The sequence below is a fragment of the Arvicanthis niloticus genome, chromosome 2 (assembly GCF_011762505.2).
Source record: "Arvicanthis niloticus isolate mArvNil1 chromosome 2, mArvNil1.pat.X, whole genome shotgun sequence".
NCBI classification, from domain to species: Eukaryota; Metazoa; Chordata; class Mammalia; order Rodentia; family Muridae; genus Arvicanthis; species Arvicanthis niloticus.
In genome coordinates, this window is record NC_047659.1 from 93,069,071 (window position 1) to 93,094,567 (window position 25,497).

At 41.1% G+C, this 25,497-nt stretch overlaps 1 protein-coding gene across 2 annotated transcripts in view; it reads left to right on the forward strand.

The window, feature by feature from the left end:
• Positions 1-225: 225 nt before the first annotated feature.
• Positions 226-25,497, forward strand: part of Golm2 (golgi membrane protein 2) — a 64,985-nt gene continuing 39,713 nt past the window's right edge. The window contains exon 1 of one of the 2 annotated variants that reach the window (XM_034494560.2): positions 226-784. In XM_034494560.2, coding sequence (XP_034350451.1) covers positions 458-784 — 327 coding nt within the window. In that variant the 5' untranslated portion in view covers positions 226-457. The remainder of the gene's footprint in view (positions 785-25,497) is intronic. The other variant, XM_034494562.2, reaches the window with a different exon arrangement.

Genomic DNA, 25,497 nt, shown 5'->3' on the forward strand with positions numbered 1-25,497 from the left:
GTACGCAGATCGACCCAGACCCCGCGCCCCGACCTCCAGAGAACCCTCGCGAGACAGGACCGCAAGGGGACGAGAAGCAGCCCACCATCTCGCGAGAAGAGGGGGCGTCGGCGGAAACGAGCAAATGCCCCCCTGGGCGCCCCGGCCCCAGCCGGTGGGCGTGGACCGAAAAAAACCCGCCCCCTTCCGGCTCGCGTCCCCGCCCCCAGCCTTGAGGCATCGGGTCGCTGGTACCAGCGGCGGCTTCTCCCGCTTCCCTGCGGCGAGAGCCCGCTGGCCTTCGACTCTTGGAGGGGGCGCGGCGGGGGCGCAGAGGGGGCGGGGAGGACCCGCGACGCCCCGCCCCCCTCCGCGCTCCGGCGGCTTGGCCAGTCCCTTGGGGACCCGGTCCCGAGGCCGCACGGAGAGCAGGGCGGCGCTGCCCGCAGGTGTCGGCGGCGGCAGAGCCACCGGCCTCATGGTGGGTTTCGGGGCCAACCGGCGGGCCGGCCGGTTGCCGTCCTTCGTGCTGGTGGTGCTGCTGGTAGTCATCGTCGTCCTTGCCTTCAACTACTGGAGCATCTCCTCCCGCCACGTCCTGCTTCAGGAGGAGGTGGCCGAGCTGCAGGGCCAGGTCCAGCGCACCGAGGTGGCTCGTGGGCGCCTGGAGAAGCGTAATTCGGACCTCTTGCTCTTGGTGGACACGCATAAGAAGCAGATCGACCAGAAGGAGGCCGACTACGGCCGCCTCAGCAGCCGGCTACAGGCCAGGGAAGGCCTGGGGAAGAGATGCGAGGATGACAAGGTAAGGTCGAGCCCTTTCCTCGGCCCTCCTAGAGTTTTTCTTTTCACCTCTGGGGTGAGGTATTAATATTAGCCCGCCGTCGGTTGCTGTACGCCTTCAGCATGATAGCCCTGGAAGCTTCCCAGCCCACCAGCAACCCTGTTTGTTGTCAGACTTTTCCCGGTATCAGCGCCACATTCTCCATTCGCTTCCAGAGACTGACTGTAAGTTCTGGTTCTCTAGAGTGGCCTATGTGTAGATACCACCTTTCCTCCAAGCTCAGCTGCTGAGCTGGCAGTGGTAATCAACTGGCCTATGTGGCCGCTTTCCCTTCACGGGCACACAGGCTGCCAGGTATATGGTATGGGCATTGTCTCATCCTCATTCTGTGCAGACTGATAAATATTAATTCCTTTATTTCAGAATGAGGCCTTCTTCCCTTTTGGTGCTTAACATATATTTGTCAACAGTATGGCTTTTTAAAAATCTCTATAAATTGATGTATTTTGCTAAATCGATTTTTTTTAAAAAAACACACAAATGATTTTTGTGTTGAAAGTGTTTTGCTAGATGAGTCAGGAACCATATATGAGCCACACTTGTGACTTGGGCACCGTTAATCCATTATCTTCTCAATCTAAATTGTTAATGAAATTAGCCGAAATGGTAGAATCTAAAAATAAGTTCTTAGGAACAGAATCTTATGTCTGTCGTTATAATTCTTTTTTTTTTTTTTTTTTTTTTTTTTTTTTTTTTTGGTTTTTCGAGACAGGGTTTCTCTGTGTAGCCCTGGCTGTCCTGGAACTCACTTGGTAGACCAGGCTGGCCTCGAACTCAGAAATCCGCCTGCCTCTGCCTCCCAAGTGCTGGGATTAAAGGCGTGCGCCACCACCGCCCGGCTCGTTATAATTCTTGAAAGAAAATAAAATTGTGCTTGAGTAGCTCTTAGGGCTGCTGCTTAATGCAGATAGAAAATACAAAATTTTAAATTTAAAAATCTGAAGACTGGACTGTGCTCATGTCCTACTTAATAGGGTCTGTTTTCACCATTTATTGACAATTTATAACTTAGGCAACTTCAGTTGGTATATCAGAATTCTGAAGACTTCTAAATAGGCACTATAGTGGATGACTTCTTTTCTACACTGTTAAATCTTTTAAGATTAAACTTCTTTCTTTAGTGTGTGCGCCAGTGTGTGTGTCTGTGTATACATACATATGTGTGGAGATCACAGGACAGCTTTCTGGAGTCCTCTCCTTCCTTCGTATTGAACTGACTTCAGGTCATCTGACTTGGCAGCAAGTGCTTTTAGCTGCTGAGCCATGTTGCCAGTCCTTAAATTAAATTTTATTTGTGTGTGTACTCACCCACTCCCTAGTGCACATGTGGATGTCAGAAGACAACTTGTAGTAGTTGGTTTTCTCCTACCATATTGGTCCTGGGGATGGAACTCGGGTTCTATGAGATTTTTAATGAGCTTCCAGCCTTCCTACCCTCATTGGCCTCTATCTTCTTGATGAAAACTGGGTCTCAGTTATTTCTTGTACCCTTGTCTTCTTTATACAGTATGCACATCCTCTGAGAGGGCTAGAGATTAGCAGACTTATGCACCTTCTATACACTGAACTGCAAAACATGGAAAACTCTTGGATACAGTAGGTAGAAACCCATGAGAGTTTGGGATATTAAAATAAGGTCTTCAAGATGGACCTTTTTGAGCTAGCACTCTCTGTCTTGTGGTTGTGGCTCAAAATGTGAGCTCTCAGCTGTTTCTTTGCTCTGCCACCTACTGGATTTTGACCCTGTAAAACTATAAGTGGTTTAGTTTTCTCTTGCCATGACAGAACACCCTGACCAAGGCAACTTACAGAAGAAAGCATTTTATTTGTGGCTTACATTTTTATTATTTTATGCGTATGAGTGTTTTGTCTGCATGTTTTTTTTAATCTGTGCAACAGATAAGTATCTGGTTCCTGAGAAGGCCAGAAGCTTTGGATTCTCCGGGGCCTGGAGTTACTTACAGGTGGTTTTGAGTTACCATGTGGGTACTGGGAATTGAAGCCAAGTCCTCGGCTAAAGTCACAGAGGAACACTGGGAATGACATAACTCCTTTGAAACCTCAAAGCCTGCCCCTAGTGACACACCTCCTTCAACAAGGCCACACCTCCTAATCTTTCCCCAACTGTTCCACCAACTGGAGACCAAGTGTTCAAACATGGGCCTGTCAGGGCCATTCTTATTCAAGCCACCACATAGATGTAGGAATCCCAGCTCTGGAACCAGGAAGATGATATTTCCTTCTTCTAGTTCATTGTGCCAGTGTGTTCTCATCACTGTCCATGAAAGTAAGAAATCAGACCCCTTTCTATAGATTTTCTCAAACTTACTATATTTTATTTTGTCTGTAATGGAGGATTTTAACTTGGAGGTGTATATTAGTTCGCCAGGGCAGGCATAACAGTACCACACACTAGATTAGAATTTTATTTCTCCACAGCCTTGGAGGCTTGGAGTCCCTAGTCAAGGAACAGAAAAGAGTTGGGTTTCTCTGAGACCTCTCACTTTGGCTGCAGATGGCTGCCATCTTGCTGCTCTGTCCTGCCATGGTATTCCCTGATGTATGCATCCCCAGTGCCTCATCTTAGGTTCTGGGCACTTTGGATTGCGGCCCCTCTTATACATGACTGTTCTTTGAGTGAAAGAAGTGTCTTCAGGAGCTCACCTGTGCCTGCTTAGAAAGGATGATCCTGCTGGGCTTGCTGCACTGTTTACTTCCCCTACTTTTGTGATGAGCAAGGTCACAAAATTGTCACCTGAGTGTTCAGCCACTGCATACCAGCTATTCTATGCAAGTCTGCACCAATTGCCCAGGGTTTCAGGGAGGGACTAAAGTGTAGAGGCTGGTGAAGTCTAAGGGTGAAGGACTTCATCTCTGTGGCTATGGGAAAGCTTTCGTTCCTTCTGGGTAAAGGCCTTCTGGTGGGGGCTTTGGTCAGAGAATGCGAGCACCCACACTCCTGTCAGCAGCCCTTTTCCTGTGTGCTATAAGGAAATCCAGTGGTTTCTCAAGGGTAGATGTTTCTTGGGTTTCCCCTGGGGATGCATTTTAGCAACAGTCCCACACTAATAGCCTTATTCAATCACTGCTTTAAACTCCAAATGTGGCTATATTTTGAGATTCCAGAGGTTGAAACCTCAACATATGATTTGAGTAGTACAGTTCACCCTATATCTTGGAGGAATCAAGCATAAACACAGTGTAGTCTTTTTCCCCTTCTTTCTACCAAAAAGACTGTTCGTTACATACACTATTTTTTTTTTCTTTCTGTAGTAGACAAGAGTCTCACTGTGTCCCAAGGCTGGTTCCAAGTCCTGGTATTTATATGTGTGCCCTCACGCAGCTTGTATTTGGATTTCTGTTCCTGTGTCCCATGCACTGCAGCAAATGGTTTAGCTCAAGCCCTTGATTTGGGAAAGGAGCTGTGTGAGTGTAGACAATATCTTCCTCAAAGCTATGCTTCTGTTAGAAATAGACATATGCAAAGGTCCAGTGTTGAAGCTAAGTGTGGTGGCATCGGCTTGTACTCACAGCATGGGAAGACGGAGACCAGAGAGTCCTGAGTTCAAGGCCAACCTGGAATACATAATGAAACCCCATCTTAAAAAAAAGAAAAAAACATTGAATTTTGATGTTTGAAGCTGAATACTAAATGACTTGTTTTTCTCTTAACTGCCACAATCCTGACTGAGAATATATTAAAAAGAATTCATAAAATATGTAAAAATATATATATAAATAAATAGCTTTAGTTGAATTAAGAAAGGAGAATGGGGCACATATTATATTTTTCCTTCAAAAGTTATCTCCACTACACGGTGGAGATATAACTATATGTATACATCCTAATGTATTGGTATTTAACACACACACACACACACACACACACACACACACACACACACACACACACACACTGTGTGTATAAAAGCCTTGGCACACAACAGCTACTCACTTAGAAACTAGGTCTGGGCAGTAGGTGCTCTTTGCTGCACTACATTGTGCTTTGCTGTACCATGTGGCATCCGTATAAATCAGACAAGTTACTTCTCTGTGCTCAGTTGTCCTCATCTACAAAAGCTGCTTTTCTAGAGGATATGGGTTTGATTCCTAGAACCTATGTGGTGCTCACAGCCATCTGTAACTCAAGTTCCACAGGATCTAAAGCCTTCTGGCTTCCACAAGCGTGAGGTGCATCCATGGCACACAGGCATACATGCAGACAAAACTTCTATATACATAAAATAAATAAATCTTAAAAGGAAAATCTTAAATGGTGTCTTAGCTATCATTCCTTTACTGTTCCCTTATGACTGACTGCCTTCTCTCCAGGGTGGAACTCTATTTGTGTTCCTGCCCAAGATCCGGTTCTAGCTCCAGCATACTGTTTGACTTTTCCTTTCCTTCCCCATTTCCTGGTCTATTTTCAATGAACTTTAGTTGGTTCCTCCCTTAGTTGTCTTCCCTGACTCTCTGGAGCTTGGCGGTTTCTCTGTACTTCAAGAATCAGCCTTCCATCATTCTAAATGCTTCTATTACTTATGCTGTTCCTCTGATTCACCTGCCAAAATCTGACTACTTTATAACTGTAATTTAATTGCTACTTCATGTAACTCAAAATCATGAAAAATTGGTACCTTTATTCCAAGCTTCTATCGTACTATATTAGTCCTGTACGTGACATGTAACCATTAATAAAACAGGTTAGGATTTGGGGCTCTCCCTTTAAGCAGTTCTCCCCATAAACAAACCCGAGCATCCTCAGATCTTACTTTCAGAGTGGCTGTATCAATTACTTACTAGAAATCAGAATGTTGTTTAATCTTTTAAACTTCTGTAGCGTGTCTCCAACCACTTGTGTCTTCCATTAGCTCCTGTCGCCGCAGACTGTTCCAGACTGGTGCTTCTACTGAGTTCTGTCTCCATTTACCTTTCTATGTCATTATAATTGATTGTGTGTCTTTCTTCTTCCTTGACTCATCCTCTTGCTTCTTTTCTGTCTTCCTCTCTTTAATCCACCTTCTGATCCATCTGTGTTCACTCTGTAGCTCCTAGGACTTCTTATCTAGATCATGCTTTTCCTTTTTTATGTGTAATTTACCTTATTATTTGAGCCACACTAGCTTATTTGTTGAGCTGGTAGCATCCCATGTGTTAACCTCTTCTCAACATTGTACATTCCCTGAGGACAGACTGCTTTAAATTTCTTGTGGTGTTTCTGATAGTGCTTGCTGCTGATTGAATGTTAAGAATTCATTTGTGGGGCTGAAGAGATGGCTCAGTGGTTAAGAGCACTGACTGCTCTTCCAGAGGTCCTGAGTTCAATTCCCAGCAACCACATGACAGCTGACAACCATCTGTAATGGGAACCGAGGCCCTCAGTTTTGGTGTGTTTGAGGACGGTGATATATATATATACACTCATTTGTGTATCTCTCATATATCTCTTTTTTATATTCTGTTAAAGGTTTAATCCCTGTTATTGCAATGTCACTTTTGGAAACGGGTGTAGCTTTTGACATTCCTAGGAGACACAGTCTCACAGCAAGCTCCTTGTTCCTCTAGCTCTTAAAATCTTTCTGCAATGATGTCTTAGCCTTAGAGGTAGGAGATGTGTTATAGATGTATCAGTTAGGGCTGGGCTCCACAGCTCCACATTTTGATTGGTTGTGAGGTGTTTTTTTTTTTTTTTTTTTTTTTTTTTTTTTTTTTTGTATGATGTCTGTCTATTGCAAATAGAAGTTTCCTTATGAAGGTGAGGGCAACATTTAATCTGTGGTTATAAGGACAAATGTTTAGAGTGTAGTTAGGGATTATGATGGTTTAGTAAAGTGGTGATTGTAGGTTTTCCTTCAAGGTCTATGATTTCACTAGTCCTGGGTAGTTGACTAGGTTTTCATTACCAGACATAATTTCTCTCTCATTGAATGGGCGATAAGTCCAATTAGAGAACTATTGGTTACTGGCAAGGTATGTGTACCACTACTGTGCTCGTAGGGCTCTGGTGGTTGTTGTGGTTCATGGGATTGTTGGTTTCTTCCCTCCTTTGGAAGCTTAACACTGTGCCTTATGGTGCTCTGAAAGCTAGTTCTCGGGGGATTTTCAGGTCAGTTCTAGCTCAGGAGCCTCTGGGCCCTGTGTCTGAAAGGTATGGTGTCTTCAGCAATAGGGACTTACCTTCCATCGCTGGAATTGGAGTTCCAGATGGTTGTGAGCTGCCATTTGGGTGCTAGGAATCGAGCCTGGTTCCTCTGGAAGAGCAGTCAGTGCTCTTAAAAAACCTTTGTTATGATTTTTTGCACTTATGTTCATCAGAGAGATTAACCTATAATTTTCTTTTTCTTTTGGATCTTTGTCTGGCTTTGTTATCAGAATAATGCGACTTTGTTAAAAGAATTTAGCAATGTCACTTTCTTTTCTATTTTTATGGAATGTTGGTGTTCTTTGGAGGTCTAGTAGAAGTCTGCGTTGTATTTATCTGGTTCTGTTATATTGCAGATGTGCACCATTCCTGGTTTGGACTACATTTTTCTTTTTTCCCCAAATATATACTGTCTCTTGTATTTACATGGAAAGGATATGTAGTAGAATGCTTGCTTAGCACACAGGAGGCACTGTGTGTGTGTGTGTGTGTGTGTGTGTGTATGTGTGTGTGTGTTTTGGAGTTGGAATTGTAAGGGGTCCAACCTAGGTCCTTGTACATGTAGGTAAGCACGCTACCACTGAGCTGTATCCCCAGCAAAAGTCCTGAGTTTGGCTCCTAGCACTGCAAAAACAAGGAGAAGGCAACTGGGAGAGGTTGAGCAACAGGTGCTGTGTTAGGTAACAGGATGAGTAAGTTCTGATGTTCTCTTGCACAGTCGGCTGACTGTGGGTAACAGTAATGCATTGTACATTTTAAGATAATGGTAAGGATTTTAAGTGTTTTTCCAGCAAGAAGTGAAAAGCGCTTGAGGTGATAGATACATTAATTACTCTGCTTTGACCAATATACATTGTATGTGTGTATCAAAACATCACATTGTGCCCTGTAAGTTTGTATGATATTATATCAAAATAAAATAGAAAACTAAAAAACTGACTGTTGTAAACACAAATTTGGCACTATAAATTAAGTGTGGACTCAGTAAATATTTGATGACTGATTATCAGTTTGCCCTGGTTTTAGAATCAAAGCATGTGTAAATATGTGCTGGGCTACCCAACACAGATTACCCACTTATCTGAATACACTACCTCTGGAAGCTATGATCAAAACATTCTGATACAAATCCACCCATTGTTTTTCTAGTATGGGGAGAATTTTTTTTTTGTTTTGTTTTCTTCATGTTTTTCTCCTATACACCTGCCTTTATTAGTTAATTTTAAGATGAAGTCTTGCTATGTTGTCTAGGCCAGTCTTAAAATCTTGGTTCAAGTAATCCTCCTGTCTTAGCCTCCCATGTACCTGGGACCTTAGGTTTTAATAGCTGCTTTTCATTTCAAAACCCTAAAATATCTTTGTTTCAGTTTAATGAAGAGAAGAAAGTTTAGGGGTTAAGTTCATGGCATCTCATGAAAACATTTTCAGTCATATGTTACTGTCAGAAACAGTTTTCTTAACTAATTTTTTTTTAGATTTATTTTTATGTGCATGATTATTTTGCCTGCATATATATCTGTGTGTGTGTGTGTGTGTGTGTGTGTGTGTGTGTGTGTGTGTGTGTGCTATGTTTGTGCCTGGTGCCTACAGAGGTCAGAAGAGAGTGTTGAATCCCCTGGAATTGGAGTACCAATGGTGTGAGCTACCTTGTTGGGTGTTGGGAACCAAACTCAGGTCCTCTACAAGAACTAGTGCTCTTAACCACTGAGCCATCTCTCTTGCTTTGGGGACTTGTTTTATAAACTGATATGAAGAAATAAGGTCTTACATTCATTGGTAAGATGCTTTATGCTGTTTAAATGTGTCCCAGCTCTCGGAGGCTGAGGCAGGCAGACCTCTTGAGTTTGAGGCTAGCCTGGTCTACAAAATGAGTTCCAGGGCATCCAGGGCTACTGTTGTTGGGTCACCAGAGAAGACTGCTCTGGCACATGTTTAAGCTGATAGAAAGTCTTTATTAGTGGGCCAGTGACTAAACTGAGTGGTTGGGATCCCATTGTAGCCTGAGCCTTTCTCAGAGTGAGCTTTTAGGTACAAAAGCCACGTCCTGGATTAACAAGAACAGTTAGCTAGAAACAGAACTACAGAAACCCAAAAGCTAGGCTAATACATTTATAGACTTTCCCATGACTGTGTACTTTGATGGATTAGACCTTTATCTAGGTAGTGCTGTCTATGTACTAAGTTTTACAGCCTGAATGGTACTTCCATCATGGAGTCAGTTGTGGTAGGGTCTCAGGGTCTACTAAGATCTGGGGCCCTATTACACCATACAGAGAAGCCCTGACTTGGGGGAAGAAAGTATGTATTACTGTTTTGTTTTCTTGTATGTCTGTGCACCACATATGTGCCAAGCCTTCAGAGATCAGAAGAGGCTGTTAGGTCCCTTACAGATGGAATTCAAAAGCCACCATGTAGGTGCTGATAATGGAACCCAGGTCTAGGTGCTGATAATTGAACCCTTTGGAAAAATCGCCAATTCTCTTAACCGCTGAGCCATCTCTTCAGGCCCTTCCTACCTTGTCATTGTTGTCCTTATTCTCTGTGTCCGTCTCCTCCTTAAGGGAAGAGAGGCTTTGCTTCAGCTCATGGTTCAGGGGAGACTAGGCTATCATGGGGGCAAAGCATGGTAGCTAGAAAGGCTCTCTTTGTTCATTTTTATACTTGCCATTGTTGTTACTGAACTGTCATTCTTTATCTATTTAAGGTGTCAAGATCGGTCAGAATTGTTCCTCTGTTTTGTAGGTTATGTTTTCAGTCTGTCACTAGTGTTCTTTGAAGTTTTGAATATTGACAAGGTTCAGTTTTATCTATTTGTTCTTTAGTTGTCTCTGCTTTTTTTTAACCAAAAGAAAATTGATATTATTTATTAAAATAGGAATCCAGACTCACTAACTCACAAGAGAAACATAATTTAAAATCTTACAGATTATGACCTCAAAGTACACAAAGCATAATCTAAAAATTAAAAATTCCATTTACAGTAATTCTCATCCCAACAATTAATAGACAAAAGGATTTTAAAATTATTAAAGCTCTTAAGATTTAAGCAGCATGTGGTATCTTGATCACAATATCTAGAAAGTAAGTAGGTTTCATTAGCATAGACTTATCAAAATTGATGCATGTATTAGACCATTGGATTTCAACCTGTGGGTTGTGACCCCTTTAGGAATTAAATGACCCTTTCACAAGGGTCACCTAAGACCATTGGAAAACACAGATATTATTATCATGATTCATAATGGTAGCAAAATTAAATGGTAGCAAAATTTAAAAAAAAATTATGAGGTAGCAACAAAAATTACCGTATGGTTGGGGAGTCACCACAACAAGAGGAACTGTATTAAAAGGTCACAGCATTAGGAAGGTTGAGAACCACTGTATTAGGCTAACCTACACACAAGGTCAGATATTTGGAAATGGAATACAATGCTACTTGGTAATTCATATAACACAGAAGAAATCAGGGTGGAGGTCTGAATACATTTAAAACTTAGTAATACTCATATCAAAAACTTGTGGGATACATTTAAAACAATAATTTGAGAATATTTATGACCATACATACTTCCTTTAGAAAAAAATACTTGAATTTAGTGAGCTAATATTCATCTTGACAAGTAAAAATGACAAATTTAAATAAAAGATCACTTTAAAAGCAGAAATAAATTAAGATCCAATGTCCTGGTTAGCCATAATTGGCAACTTGACACAGCTTAGAGTGATCTGAGAGAAGGGTCATTAGAGGAATTGCCTGCATCAGGCTGGTCTAGAGGCATGTCTGTAAGATATCTTGATTCTTAATTGATGTATGAGGCCCAGCCCACTGTGTATGGCACTGTTCCTTTGAGGTAGTACTGAACTGTATTTAAAAAAAAAAAAAAAAAAAAAAAAAAAAAAAAAAGCCAAGAGTGAGGACTCACAGGTTAATAGTGCTGGCTGTTCTCTCAGAGGACCCAGGTTCAATTCTGAGCACTCTGGCTCAGAACCATCTGTTACTCTGATTCCAGGGCAAATGCTCATACACAGAAAATAAAAATAAGTAAATATTAAAAAAAAAAATAGCTAAGCATGAACAATGCAAGCCAGCCAGAGTGTGAGCCTGTAAGCAGCATTTCTCCACAGGTTGTTTTCGCTGTCTGCCTAAGGTCCTGCCTTGATTTCCCTCAGTGATGGATTGTGAATAAGAAATGTAAGCCAAATAAACCCTTTCTTCTCAAGTAGATTTTGGTCAGTGTTGGATTACAGCAGCAGACTGAAGCTAATACAACCCATGGACAACCATGGGCAACAAAGGCTTATAATTCCAGCATACTCAAGAATCTGAAGCATACTAAGCCTGAGTTTGAGGCCAACCTATGAGGCCTCAAAGAAAAAAAAATCAAACCATACAACAACAACAAACCTAAAACCAAAGCAAAACACCACCAAAAGTACCTCACCCAAAAGGCATAAGTCAAGTACAGCAAAATTTTAAAACTCTTATTAGAAAGAACTAAATTAATAAAAGGTAAACACACAATTATCTGTTGAAAGGTGGACAAAGTATCTGGAGTAATAGTTCAGTCAGAGTACATTCCCACAAGGCCTTAGGACCTAGGTGCAATCCCTAGAACCCAACTGAGAAGATTGGTATGGTTTTATAACCTTGTAATCTCAGCACTGAGAAAACAAAAACATATCCTTGGGACTGGCCAGCCAGCCAGCCTGCCAAACCTACTCTGCAAATTGCAAATCCCAGTGAACAATGCTATCTCAAAAAGCAAGGTGATGACTCTTGAGTAATGACAACCCAAGGTTGACCTCCAACCTATGCATCCACACCGTGACTGCCCTCACCAGGGGGAAAGGTTGTCTAGGGAGATGGTTCAGTCACCAAAGTAGGTGTAACAGTACACTCTAGTAATCCCAGCACTGGAGAAGCAGAGACAGAGAGATCTCTGGGGCTTGCTAACCAGCCACTCTTAACTAAATTAGCAAGATTCAGTGGCAAACCCTGTCTCAAAAATAATATGGACAGTGATTAGGAAGACATCCAGTGCTGAGTTCTAGTAAGGATATGCATGCATACACTATTTTTTTATAACCTTTTCTTGTTATGCTTTCTAAATATCATACTATACTCAAATACATTTTTTTTTACTTACATACATATATGTATACATTGTAGGCTAGTAGCCTCAATGGAGATGTCTTGAAAGGAAGCATATAAATGCATATCAGCCAAAATTAAAGCCAGAAGATAAAAATAACTTATACAGATCCATTATAAACAATGAATCAATGGTTCATTTTTTTTTTTTCCTGTTCTAAAACTTAGGTCTACTTTTTTTGGTCTCTTTGAGTTAATTTCTCACATCACATGATATAGACTTGCTTTGCATGTGCTTTATTCACCTGTCCCATCATGTTAAAGAAACTTGTCATGGCTAATCTTGTCAGTTTGGAGTGACCTAGGGGATTAGTTAAGCATGTCTCTAGTTGTATCCAGAGAGCTTATAAGGACTCTAACCTAAACAATGGTTTCATCTTTAATAGATTCAGTATTTGAAGGAGGAGGAAGCAGGCCATTGGAGGCCTTTAGAAGATAAATCTTGGCCCTTGTCCATTTATGTACTGTTCTTTGCTTCCTGCTATAAGATACCAAGCTCCTATGTTAAAATATTTTGCTCTCAGCTAAGCCCATAAGCATTGAAGCTAGTTGTACCGAAACTAACTCACATAAGTCCTACTCTTTAAGTTTATAACAACGAGTTGTTTGTGGAAGTGGGCTCTGAGGTCTCATATATGTCCAAGCTATGCCCAGTGTAGCAAGAAGTCTTCTGCTGCCTAGGGATCAAGATATAGAACTCTTGGCTCCTCCAACACCATGTCTGCCTGCATGCTGCCATGCTTCCCACCATGATGATAATGGATTAAACCTCTAAAACTATAAGCCAACCCCCCACCCCCATTAAATGTTTTTCTTTATAAGAGTTTCCCTGGTCATGGTGTTTCTTCACATCAGTAGAAACCCTAAATTAAGATATTGTTGGGGCCTAGGCTGCCCCACTTTGGGCGGCCTAAAATGTTGAGGCCCTCTCCACTCCACGCTTAGTGGCCACTGTTTTGTGGCCCAAGCTGCCGCTCCAGTCCGCAGGTCGGGGTTCAGCAAGAGAGAGAGTGAGGATGGACTCGAAGAATGGAGACCAGACAGAGTGTGTTTCAATCCCGTTTATTCTTCAGTCTCTCTTCCTCTAGGTGTCTCCTTCTCTACCGTCTGCCTCTGCCTTTTATATGTCTCACTTCTAAGCCATGCCTTTTGGTCACACCTATAATCATGCCCTTAGGTCTTGTCTCTAAATCTGATCTCTAGGTCACTCTTAAATCACACACCTTTAATCTCACGCACCCAAGGTATCTAAACCAAAATTATCAGAGTGTGCTCAGCTGTTGTAGGCTATTGTAATCCAAGTCTCATGTCAGGGTATATGGCTCAAGATGGCTGCAAAGCTGATAGCCGCTTTCTGCTAAAAGTCAGCCCCCAACAAGATATGGTAGGGTACATGTAGAAGTTAGAGAACTACTTGTTTCACTATGTGGTTTTCTGGGATTGAATTCAGATTGTCAGGCTGGAGGACAAGTGCCCTTACCCACTTAGCCACCTCACTGACCCCATAGTTAATACTCTGTTTTGTTTTGTTGAGACAGGGTCTCTCTGTGTAACTCTGCTGTCTTGGAACTCACTCTGTAGAACACGCTGGCCTCAAACTCAGAGATTCCTCTGCCTCCTGAGTGCTGGGATTAAAGTTTGCACTGCCATTTCCAGCTTATAGTTGATCCTCTTGAAGGAGATAAGCCACAGGAAAATCATTAACTATATATTTAGAGTGAAGTTTTGAAGTAATTAGAAAATAATCCAAAATGTACTTCTCTGTAGTATAATTAACTCAGAGCTATTAAAAAAGTTGAAAATTGGTTGAGTGTGGCTGTATATGCCTTTAATCCCAGCACTTGGGAGGTGAAGGCAAATAGATGTTTGTAAGCTTGAGACTAGCCTGTTTAATGAGTTCCAGGCCAGCCAGAGGTATGCAGTAAGACCCTGTCTCAAAACAAAGAATTGGGAATACCACCCCCCAAAACCCTCCCAAACCAACCAAACAAAAAGTAGAGCTAACAAATCTGGTAAGGCTTCAGGTTACAGAACCAGGACACACAAATCAGTTATGCTGCCGTTCACAGGCAGTAGGTTGTTAGAGCATATCATTAGCAATTCTGTTCTCATTAACAACAAAACAAATAAACACTTGGGACTTTACAAAGGGATGAGAATTGCTTACACTGAAAATTAAATTACATGATGAAGGAAATTGAAGAATATAAAAATAAATGGAAAGATATCTCCTGTTCATTGATTGGAAGAAGGAATACTATTAAAATATTGGTATCAAAGACAAACATTGCCTAAAAGTGAAAGAATTTAATATCCCCAGCAAATGCACATTGAAAACAACCTGGTGTAGCTATTCTGCTGACAAATTCAAACCAGAATTCACCAGAAAAGATGAAGAAGACCATACACAATAACAGAACAGCTCATCAAGGTAGAATAATTACAAAGGCAAGATGGTCTAGCAGCTAAAGGTGCTTGCTACAAGTCTGATGATCTGAGTTTGATCCTTGGGACTCATACTACAGATAGAAAAAGCTAACTTCTACAAGTTGTCCTTTGACCTGCCCAGGTGTAGAGTGGCCTGCATGCCTCTACACATTAAAGTCAATTAATTAATTAATTAAACAATTGTTAAAAGAAGATTGTAAATATTAATATTTATGTGCCAAACATTGGACTCTCAACATTATAAAACAAAACTAATAGAGACAAAAGTCCTGATAAAAATAACAGATAACTTTAGTGCCTCACTATCATCCGTAGATAGGTTAACCTATCTTTTAGGCCATAAAGCAAGTCTTAACAATTAAAAAAAAAATCAAAATAATTTCTTTTATCTTATCAGATCATACTGGAATAAAAGTAGAGCTCAGTAGCAAGAGATACCATAGAAAGTATAAAATATTAAAGAGGAAACAATATTCTCTTTTATTATTGAAGAAATCAGGGACAAGTTCCATTTCTTGAATCAAGTGAAAGTGAAAACAACTTACCAAACTCTGGGATTACATTTGAGTCAGGTCTGAGAGGAAAGTTTTTATCTATAAGTGTTGACATAGAAATATCAGAGAAATCTCAAGTAAATTACTAATGATTCACCTCACAGTCTTAAAAGAAAAGAAAAAGCAAACCAAATCACAAAACAGTAGATGAAATAATAAAGATCAGGGTAGACACTAATGAAATGGAGATTAAGAATAATACAAAAAACAAAAAACAAAACTAACAAAATAAGCTTTTCACCAAGATGGTGCCAAAAGTGAAGGAGGAAGCTCCTGCCCCTCCCAAAGCGAAAGCAAAGGCCTTGGTTAAGAAGGTAGTGCCGAAAGGCATCCTCAGCCACAGAAGATCGGCACCTACCTTCCTGCAGCTCTGGAGGCAGTACCAATAACCTCAAAAGAGTGAACCCCAGAGAAACAAGCTTGACCAGTGTGCCATCATCAGATGATAGAGGACAATACCACACTGTGTTCACTGAGGATGTCAAGGCTAACATGTACCACATCAAACAGACTGTGAAGAAACTCTGTGACACTGGTGTGGCCTGACAGAGAGAATAAGGCTTATGTTTGGTTGGCTCCTGATGCTCTGTCCAACAAGATTGGGATTATCTAAACTGAGTCCAGCTGGCTAATTCTAAGTATACACCTTTTCACCATAAAACAACAAACAACAAAACACCTAACAAAACAAAAAGTTCTTTGGAAAAATAAGCAAGAATAAGTAACTCATAGCAAAAGTAATCTATAGAGTGAAGAACTAAAAGGGAGGATATTACAACATTACAAAATCTACAAGGTTATTAAAGACACCTTGAAATTTTACATTTAAAGAAAACTGAAAAATGAAGATATAGTTATAAATTCCTAGACATATATGACCTACTTAAATCCAGAAGGTATAACCCATGTAAATAGGCCTATCATAAGCAGAGTTCCAACAAAGAAAAGCTCAAGATAACTGCTGAATACTAATTATTAGACTTCTAAAAAAGCTCAGACCATTGCTTCTATCATATAAACAAAAAGGAGAAGAATTCTAACATGTTCATTCTGTGGGTCTAATATTACCCTAATACTAAAATCAGGTAAGGACATAGAAAACGTTAGACCAATTTCCATGATGAACATAAAAACAAAAATTATCAGTAAAATACTTGCAAACCAAAGTCAGTAAAAACATTACAAAGACCACACACTATAATCAAGGTTTCATTCCAGGGTTTCATCCCGAGATGGTTCAAATCAATAAATCTAATACAGTACATACATAAGCTTAAAGACAGAAACCAGGCTGAGGAGATGTATCAGTAGCAGAGTTGTTGCTGATTAAGCATGAGGATTAGAGTTGAGATTACATTATCTATATGAAAGGCATGGCAGCCAGTCTGTGACCTCGATACTAGGGGCTGGGAGGGAAATGGGGGAAAACTGTTGGATCCCAGAGGCTCCTAGGTCAACCATTCTTACTCTAAAGGTTAAGTCCAGGTTTGATGAGAGATGGCAGAACAGTGAAAAATCCTGTCTCAAAAAATACAATTGAAACTCAATAGGAGACTACAATATCTGACATCAGCCTCTGGCCTTCATACACTGCACATATATACCACATCATATGATCATCTCAATAGCCAAGAAAAGGCCTTGGCAAAGTTTCATGATAAAAGCCCTAAAGAAACAAGTGGAAGGAACATAACTCAGCATAATCAACGTGATATGATAGATCAATAGCCACATAATACTAGATCAAGAAAAGCTGAAAGTATTTTTTTTTTTTTTTTTTTTTTTTTTGAGACAGGGTTTCTTTGTATAGCCCTGGCTGTCCTGGAACTCACTCTGTAGACCAAGCTGGCCTTGAACTCAGAAATCCACCTGCCTCTGCCTCTCAAGTGCTGGGATTAGAGGTGTACGCCACCACTGCCTGGCTGAAAGCATTTTTTAAAATCAGAAATGAAACAAAATATCTACTCCACTTAGTATAATGCTTGAGGACATAGCTAATGTAATAAGATAAGGAAATAAGAGTTCCAAATATGGAAGAAGAGACATCTCTGTATGATCCTAAACTTGAAGACCTTATGGACTCAACCTTCCTCATGCTGCAGCCCTTTAATACAAATACATACAGTTCCTCATGTTGTGGTGACCCCCAACCATACAATTATTTTTGTTGCTACTTTGTAACTGTGTTACAAAGGATGTCTGATATGTGCCTGTGAAAAGTTCGTTTGACCTCTAAAGGGGTCAGAACACACAGGTTGAGAACTACTGCTATAGACTCCCAGAAAACTCTTAAAGTCTCATAAGTAATTTTAGTAGTATAGATGGATACTAACCCAACACACAAAGATTAGTTACTTTCCTGTCTACTCGTAATGAGCTTGCTGGGAAAGAAAGAAGGGAAGGAAAAACATTCACAGCTTAAAAACAAACAACAAAAAAAATTAAAAATAAGCCTAACCAAAGATGTGAAAGACTTCCACAATAAACTTTAAAATGTGGAAGATACTGAAGAAGACACTAAAATGCAGAAATATCTCCCATGCTCAGGTTTGGCAAAATTTATAGTGTAAAATGGCTATATTACCGTATGTGGCCTACACATGCAACACAATCCCAGCAAAATTTCAGTGACGTGTTATACATGTCATTTTGTGTAGGGAATGATTAGCTTTCTCGTGGGCATGGATTCTTGAATCTTGTTGGACAGTTGTGATTTCCACAGCTCCAAAGAGACGGAGTGCAAGACTGAGTTGGTTCTGCACTGCACCAGGCTGGCACTGGGCTGTGAGAAGCTGCTGGGGCAAACCCAGGCGCCATTGGGAGGCCACAGATGAACAGAGACTGTGGTGGGCGTGCAGGCAGAACAGAGAAACGAGGGGGAAAGGGGAAGGGATTCTTTGGTTACTCGCTTGACTGAAAGGTGGCTGCTCTGCTAGCTTGCTTGAAGAGGCGGGCCTCCACGGCAGAACACAGAGGAGCTCTCCATGGGAGATTAGACACGGCTTGGTAGTTGAGACCTCCAGGGTTACCCCACAGCAGGGCCCCCAAAAGACACATGGAAGTCCGTGGGTTTTACAGGCTTAATTTTCATGACGGATGGTAGTTGAATCTGGATGCACACCACCCCCCCTTTAGGTCAGGGTGGACCTGACTTAAATAGGGAGGGAGGAGGGTCTTGGAAAGAATATGTAATTGGCTACGCCCTCTGGCTTTTAGGTCTCTTATTAATATGGAAATCTCTTGAGGCTGAGTCCTGTAGTCACGCCCTCTACTTGTGCTAGGTGACATAAACCTCTTTGGAAGGGGCTGCATTGCAAAATAGATGCCCATCCCTCACAGGCATGGACACCTGTTGTGTCTCTGGGCTATTTCTAGCCAGCACTTCTACCAAAACCCAAGCCATCCTTTCACGGCCCCACAATTTTTGTATACATAAAAAATTAGGGAAAAATGTATGAAAATATAAAAGACAGAACAGTCAAAGGTCCTCTTAACCCTGTCCCCCAGGCCCCTGCCCTTCTGCTTCTCTTCCCATCTGCCTCCCTTCCTCTCTGCCCCTCTGCCCTCTGCTTCCCTCCTGCTCCCCTGTCCCCCTTCCCCTCTGCCCCCTGCCCTCTTCCCCTCTGCTCCTCTGCTCCCTGCTCCAGCCCCTGCCTCTGAAATGCTGAAATTATTCATGTATAACACTACACTTGGCTGTACTGTTTCACATGCTTATTTCAAGCATAGTTGGCATACTGATGAACAGTCATACTTCAAGTCAATTTCTCTGGGCTGTATGCACTTTAAGATACTTTTCATATCTCCTGTTCCAACTAACTCATCCTCTTTTCTTACCTTTTCCCCAATTAAATTCCTTTTCTCCTTTTTCAAGGTTGCCACTTGCCTGTTTTAAGAATTATATGGTAGGACCAGGAGGTAGTGTCGCATGCCTTAAATCCCAGCTCTCGGGAGGCAGAGGTAGGCACATCTCTGATCTACAGAGTGAATTTTCAAGACAGCAGGACTACACAGAGAGACCCTATCTCAGAAATGTATAAACTTGTTCTACCAAATCTGCAGACATTTTGACATCTGCACTGTTTTACTCTTTAGTTAAAGGAAGCTAGTTTTTCTGTCTGTCAATCCTTCTACTTGTTCTTTGGACCTAATTCCCCTACCTACTCAGAGACCTTTAACAAGTCTCTCTTTAAATTTGTTCCTGGCATTTGAAAAATACTTGCATTCCCCCTTTGCCGTCAGCTATTCTTGAAGAGAATTGTTTTTCTCATGCCTGCATTTTCTTTTCTTATTTCCTGTGTCTCAGCCTCTTTCTCCAGTTCTCTGTGCTCTTGATTCCCATGACCCCACATGTTCCTGTTTCATACTCTCCTTTGCCGGCTTCCCCTCTGTTTACCACTGTTTAGTACTGCTCTTGAATCCTCCTGTTTTATTCTTTTCCTAAGTAGCCATATTTACTCACAAAACTTAGATTATGCATGACCCGAGTCATGCATGCCCATGACTCCAGAATTTGTATCAGTTAATCAAAACTTCCTTCTGTTTCTTGTATATTTCTAATATCTCTAATCTTTGCAGTATCATTCACCTACTGCATGCCCAGTATTTCCTTGTGACTGACTAATGAAATGAATGATTTCAGTGATTTAACTGACCAACCAAGTACTTTGTATCTCCAGTCCTAGAATATAGTATACTCAGAAGGTACTTTATAAATCATTGATTGAATGAATAATGAATGTGTACTATAATACATTACAATTTTAAAATACAGTTAATGAGTAAGTGAAAAAATTGTGGTTCATCATAGCCAACCATGACCAAAGACTTTGCTCATTTAAAATATGCAACTAATAGGGCCAATGAGATGGTCCAGCAGGTAAATGCACTTGATGTCAAGCCTGATGACGTGAGTTCAATCTCTGCAACCCACATGGTGAAGGAAAGAACCAACTCCTGCAAGTTTTCCTCTGACTGTCACACGTGGACATAAATATGCAAACATGCAAATAAATACTATAATAAAATTATTTTTAAAAGTATGAAACAAGATAAGCATGTTGCATGCTTTAAACCAAGCACTCAGGAAGCAGGGACAAGAAGATTGTTGTTAAGTTCAAGTCCAGCTTGGTGGTGAGTTGACCACCCAGAGCTACATAGCCAGACTTTGACTTATACACTCCACTGCCAATGTAACAAGCCATGATGTCTACTACTATTTCAACAGAGACAGATCAGATATTGCAAGTATATGTGCAATGTAAGATGTGAGAAGTCAAGATTAATCTCTTAGATTTAATACATGGACAGCAGTCACAGGCATATCTTTGGATTGCTTGGAAGAGTATCCAAAATATGTGCCTGTGACTTAGGGAACATCTGTGAAATAGAGACTATCTCTATGCCTGCTTTGTAGGGTAGTTGTAAGCATTAAATGAGGAGTATCTATCTATCTATCTATCTATCTATCTATCTATCTATCTATCTATCTATCAAGAGAATTTATCACAGGATCTGGTGTAAAAACAAACATTTAATATGCAATATTGTGCTATAGCTGGCTCCCTCTTTATGTGTATGAGTTTTGACTGAATGTATGTATGTATGTGTACCAGGTGAGTGCCTATTGTCCTTGGATGCCAGAAGAGGCCATCAGATCCTCTGTAACTAGGAGCTACAGACAGTTGTGAGCTGTCATGTGGGTGTTAAGAACTGAAAAAGGTTCTCTGGAAAAGCAGCCAGTGCTCTTGACTGCAGAGCTATCTCTCTAGCCCCTAATTTAGAGCTTGAACATTGTGCAAAGGTCCATGTGTTGAAGGCTTTGTTCCCAGTCTACAGGTGATGGGACTAGTGTTAAGGCCTGGTGGAAGCAAGTGAAGTCATTGGGGGCATGCCCTCAAGGGTGATCTTGATATCCCAGCCCATCTGCTTCCTCTCTTTTTGCTTCCCAGCAAAGAGATGAACAGGCCTTTGCTATGTGTTCCCTGTCTTGCCACAGGCCTAAAGAACAAAGGGACCAAGTGGCTGTGAGCTGAAATCTTTGAAAGGAAAGCCTAAATAAATCTTAACTTTTTGTAAGTTGATTATCAGTGATAGTACAGTTATTAATGGTGCTCTGTTTTCATACAGTTGGCATGCTTTCTAGCCAGAAACAGTATAGATGAGTAAATGTTGAACCTATTTATCAGAATCTCTTGAGTTCCTGTACCATCCCTGGGCTGCTGAATCATTGTGGGTGGTGAATGGACTTTATGTTTTTGATTTCTTTGTGAATTTTGAAGTCTGGAACTTACTTTATTTATAGTGTAGGCTGGCTTAAACTTTTGATTCTCCTGCCTTTGCTTCTCAGCTTCGAAAATGTATTCTTTATTACATTTATTTATTTTGTGTGCATATGTGGGCCATAGCACATATTAAAGGTCGGAGGATAACTTGTAATCGTTAGTTCTCTCCTTCTGTCCACCATGAGGGTTCTGGGGAATCAAACTCAGGTTGTTAGACTTGGTCATAAGTTCTTTAACCCACTGAACCATCTCACTGGCCAGATTAGAAAACAACCAAAACCATTCGTACACACGCACACGCGCATGCATGCATGCATGCACACACGCATGTACGCATGCACTCATGCACATATAACTACTAAATATATTAGATAGATTAACTACTAAATATATTAAAGAAGATAGAATTGAGGGGCTGGCTCGGCGGTGGTGGCGCATGCCTTTTAATCCCAGCACTTGGGAGGCAGAGGCAGGCAGATTTCTGAGTTTGAGGCCAGCCTGGTCTACAGAGTGAGTTCCAGGACAGCCAAGCTTACACAGAGAAACCCTGTCTCGAAAAACCGGGGGGGAAAAAAAAAAAAAAAAAGAATTGAGGGGCTGGAGAGATGGTTCAGAGGTTAAGAACACTGACTGCTCTTCTGGAGGTTCTGAGTTCAATTCTCAACAACTACATGGGGCTCACAACCATCTGTAATGGGATCAAATGCCCTCTTCTGGTGTGTCTAAAGACAGCTACAGTGTATACTCATATGCATTAAATAAATAAATAAATAAATAAATAAATCTTTAAAAAAGAAGAGGATAGAATTGTTTGTAAAAATCATTCAAGTGTGAAATAGTTTTAAAATGAGGGGTGAGGATGGGAGGCAGACACCAAGACTGTCATCTTTTTGGTGTTCAAGACAAAGGAGAAAGAAATGGCAGTAGCTTATTAAAAGCTAACTATATGTAACCTTTGTAGTAGTTGGTCATAGCTGTGCTAATTGCCCAAGAACAAGCCATAATGAAAGTAAAGCAGACACAGCTGAGCCATTTTCAGGGTCTCTAGATGAAAAGGAAAGCAGAGCAACTGAGCTGGTAACAGCTGCCAGAATTAACCTAGACAAGCCACAGAGGCTAGAGAAAGCATTAAAAGAATTTCAGAAATGGTAGGAAAATAGAGGCAAAGTTTTAGGTACTAGAGGATGAGAAATTAGAGGGAGCATATGAAATACTTGGAGATGAATAAGACGTATACTGGGAAATATAAGGAGATAATTCTTCCTGAGAAGAAGAGACAAGAACCTGTACTTCAGAAACAAGGTCATAAGAACAGTATTACTGTTTGGACATGAAGTGTCCTCAGAAAAGGCTCCTGAGCTTAGGGCTTAGTATCCAGGTGCTTGTGTTATTTTGGGAAGTCTGGAAACTTGAGGAGATGAAGCCTGATTGAAGGAAGTAGGTGTCTCAGGGTGCATCCATAGAGATATTTCAAAGAGGAAGACAGGAAGGGGTCAGCCTCAGAATGGCTCTCTCCCTCCATGCAGTCCTGTTGCCACGATGTTCTGTCCAAATACATGAAGCCAGGTGACTAGACTACACTCAGTATTAATCCTTGGTCCTTGTAGTTTGCTTCTCCAGTGAAAGTACTAACTGGGCCCCACTTTGTTTAGCATCCAAGATCAGATGAGATCCTAGCACTCAGGGCTGTATAACTATAGATTCCCTTAGGTTGGTGTTTTGTCACAGCAGTGAGAAAAGTAACCAGTGAAAAAAGACATTGACAGGGCAGAGGTCAGAGAGTACAGTGAATTGGCCTAGTTTTTAGAGAGACCCCAAATCCTAGGGATCAGTATTACAGAAAGGTAGAGGAGAAATAAACTCTTAATACAATGAAAATGTTGATGGGAATTATGTGAGGAAGTTCAAAAGTTTGTGATGCGTGGCTAGTGTAGCTTTGTATAGTGCTGACCTAGCTTGTAGGCTCCAGTTCAATACCAGCACTGAATAAACTGGATATGAAGGACAGCCTGTAATCCCAGCACTTCGGAGGTGGAGGCAGGAGGATTAATAGTTCCAAAGTTAGCTGACTGGTGGTTGTGCATGCTTTTAGTCCCAACCCTTGGGAGGCAGAGGCAGGCAGATTCCTGTGAATTTGAGGCCAGCCTGGCCTACAGAGAAACTTCCATGACAGCCAGGGCTACACAGAGAAATCCTGACTTGAAAAACAACAAAGAAAAAACCCTCAAAAAACAACAACAAAAAAGTTTCAAGGTCATTCTCACCTACAATGTCTAGTTTGAAGCCAGATAGGATACTAGACTCAACCTTCCCTCCCCTCACCAAAATTCTTGAAAGCTAATTAAAAATATACAAGCATGAATGAAGATAATTCAAATAAGGAAGAGTACAAAGAACATGGGGCATACAAGTCTAGGGAGTCACTCAGCACACATATATTCAGTGTTCTACAAGTGTCAGATGTTGGACACTTGGGGATAAGGATAAATACGACATAATTTCTTTTATGTCATAGTCCACTACCTGAGACAGTATTCTTATTGTTGGGATTCTTGATTCTGATAAGCATTGAGAGTTGAAAAAAAAAAATCTTAAGTGGCATTATCATTGGAAACAGACCAGATAACTTTTCAAAAAGTTTTGTTTTTAAGGACTGCTTATAAGGAGATTACTAGTAGAATCTGAGACCAGGCAAATTGTTTCTAATATTGTAGAACTAACTTCCTTCCTTCCTTCCTTCCTTCCTTCCTTCCTTTCTCCTTCTCTTCTTCCCTCCCTCCCTCCTTGCCTCCCTCCCTCCCTCCCTTTCTCCTTTCTTCCCCCTCTCTCTTTCTGCCTTTCTTTTTCTTTTCTTTTCTTTCTTCATAGTTTCTTACTATATTTTCCACATTGACCTTGAACTCCTGGGTTCAAGCAGTCTTTCTGTTGACTGTCCAGTAGCTAGGAGTATATAACTGAAGGCCAGTATTTCCAGCCACCATTTCAGATTTTTGAAATCTGGATTGATGACTCTCTTAGTCACTATTCTGTTACTGGAAAGAGACACCATGACTAAGGCAACTGTTACAAAACATAACTGGGACTTGCTTAAAATTTCAGAGGTTTAGTTCATTATAATGTGGAGAAGCATGGCAGCAAGCAGGCAGGTGCTGTAGCAGAGAGCTACATCATAATCTGTAGGTAGAAAGAGAAACTCTGGCCTTGGCATGGACTTTTGAAACCTCAAAGCCCACCCCAGTGACACACTTCCTATAAGGAAGTGTGTCACTGGGGTGACATACACCTCCTAATCCTTTAATTCTTTCAAGCAGTTCTACTCCCTGGCGACTACACATTCAAGTAAATGGGTCATTATTATTCAAACCACCACAGTGTCTGATTATAGATGTGATTGGGCAAGAGATGGGCTGTGTTTGTGACTATTACCTGTCTGGCCACGCTTCAACACCATTCACCTGCAAAGAAACTTGAAAGAGAATATATACATTATCTTTCTTATATACTTTTAAGTAATAATATCTTGCCTATTTTAAGTAAAAGGCCTGAAAGTAGAACCAGGGCTATAGCTATAGCTTAATGGTAGAACACTTCCCTGACTGTGGCCCTGGATTTAATTCTCAGTGCCAGGAAAAAAAAAAAAAAAATCACTGCAAAGCTAGTGAGTAAGGAGGGAGAGGCCACACAGAACCCAGAGAATGAAAATCCCTTTGTGAGATAAGCTGTAAGTAATACTTTTGAGGTTTTGGGCTGTATCCTGTCTAGAAGATATTTAGAAGAAAAGCTATTAATTTTAGAACTTTCTAGAGCATTGCCTATTTAACAGTGAGGGTGGAAATGTGGTGAATCCAAATTAATTACTAATTAATATCTAATTAATCAGTAGTAGTAAGAACCAAAATTAGGGGTTGAGCAGAGGACTCAGTGGTGCCTTCCATAGACCTGAGTTCAGTTCCCAGCGCCCTTAACGGGTTGCTGGTGACTGCCTGTAACTCCAGCTTTAGTGAGTTTTCAGTTAGCTTCTCATATCTTACTACACTGCAGACTCCTCCTGGGCTGGCTTGTCTGTGTGCCTGTTTTCCCTCTCCCTGCCCCGA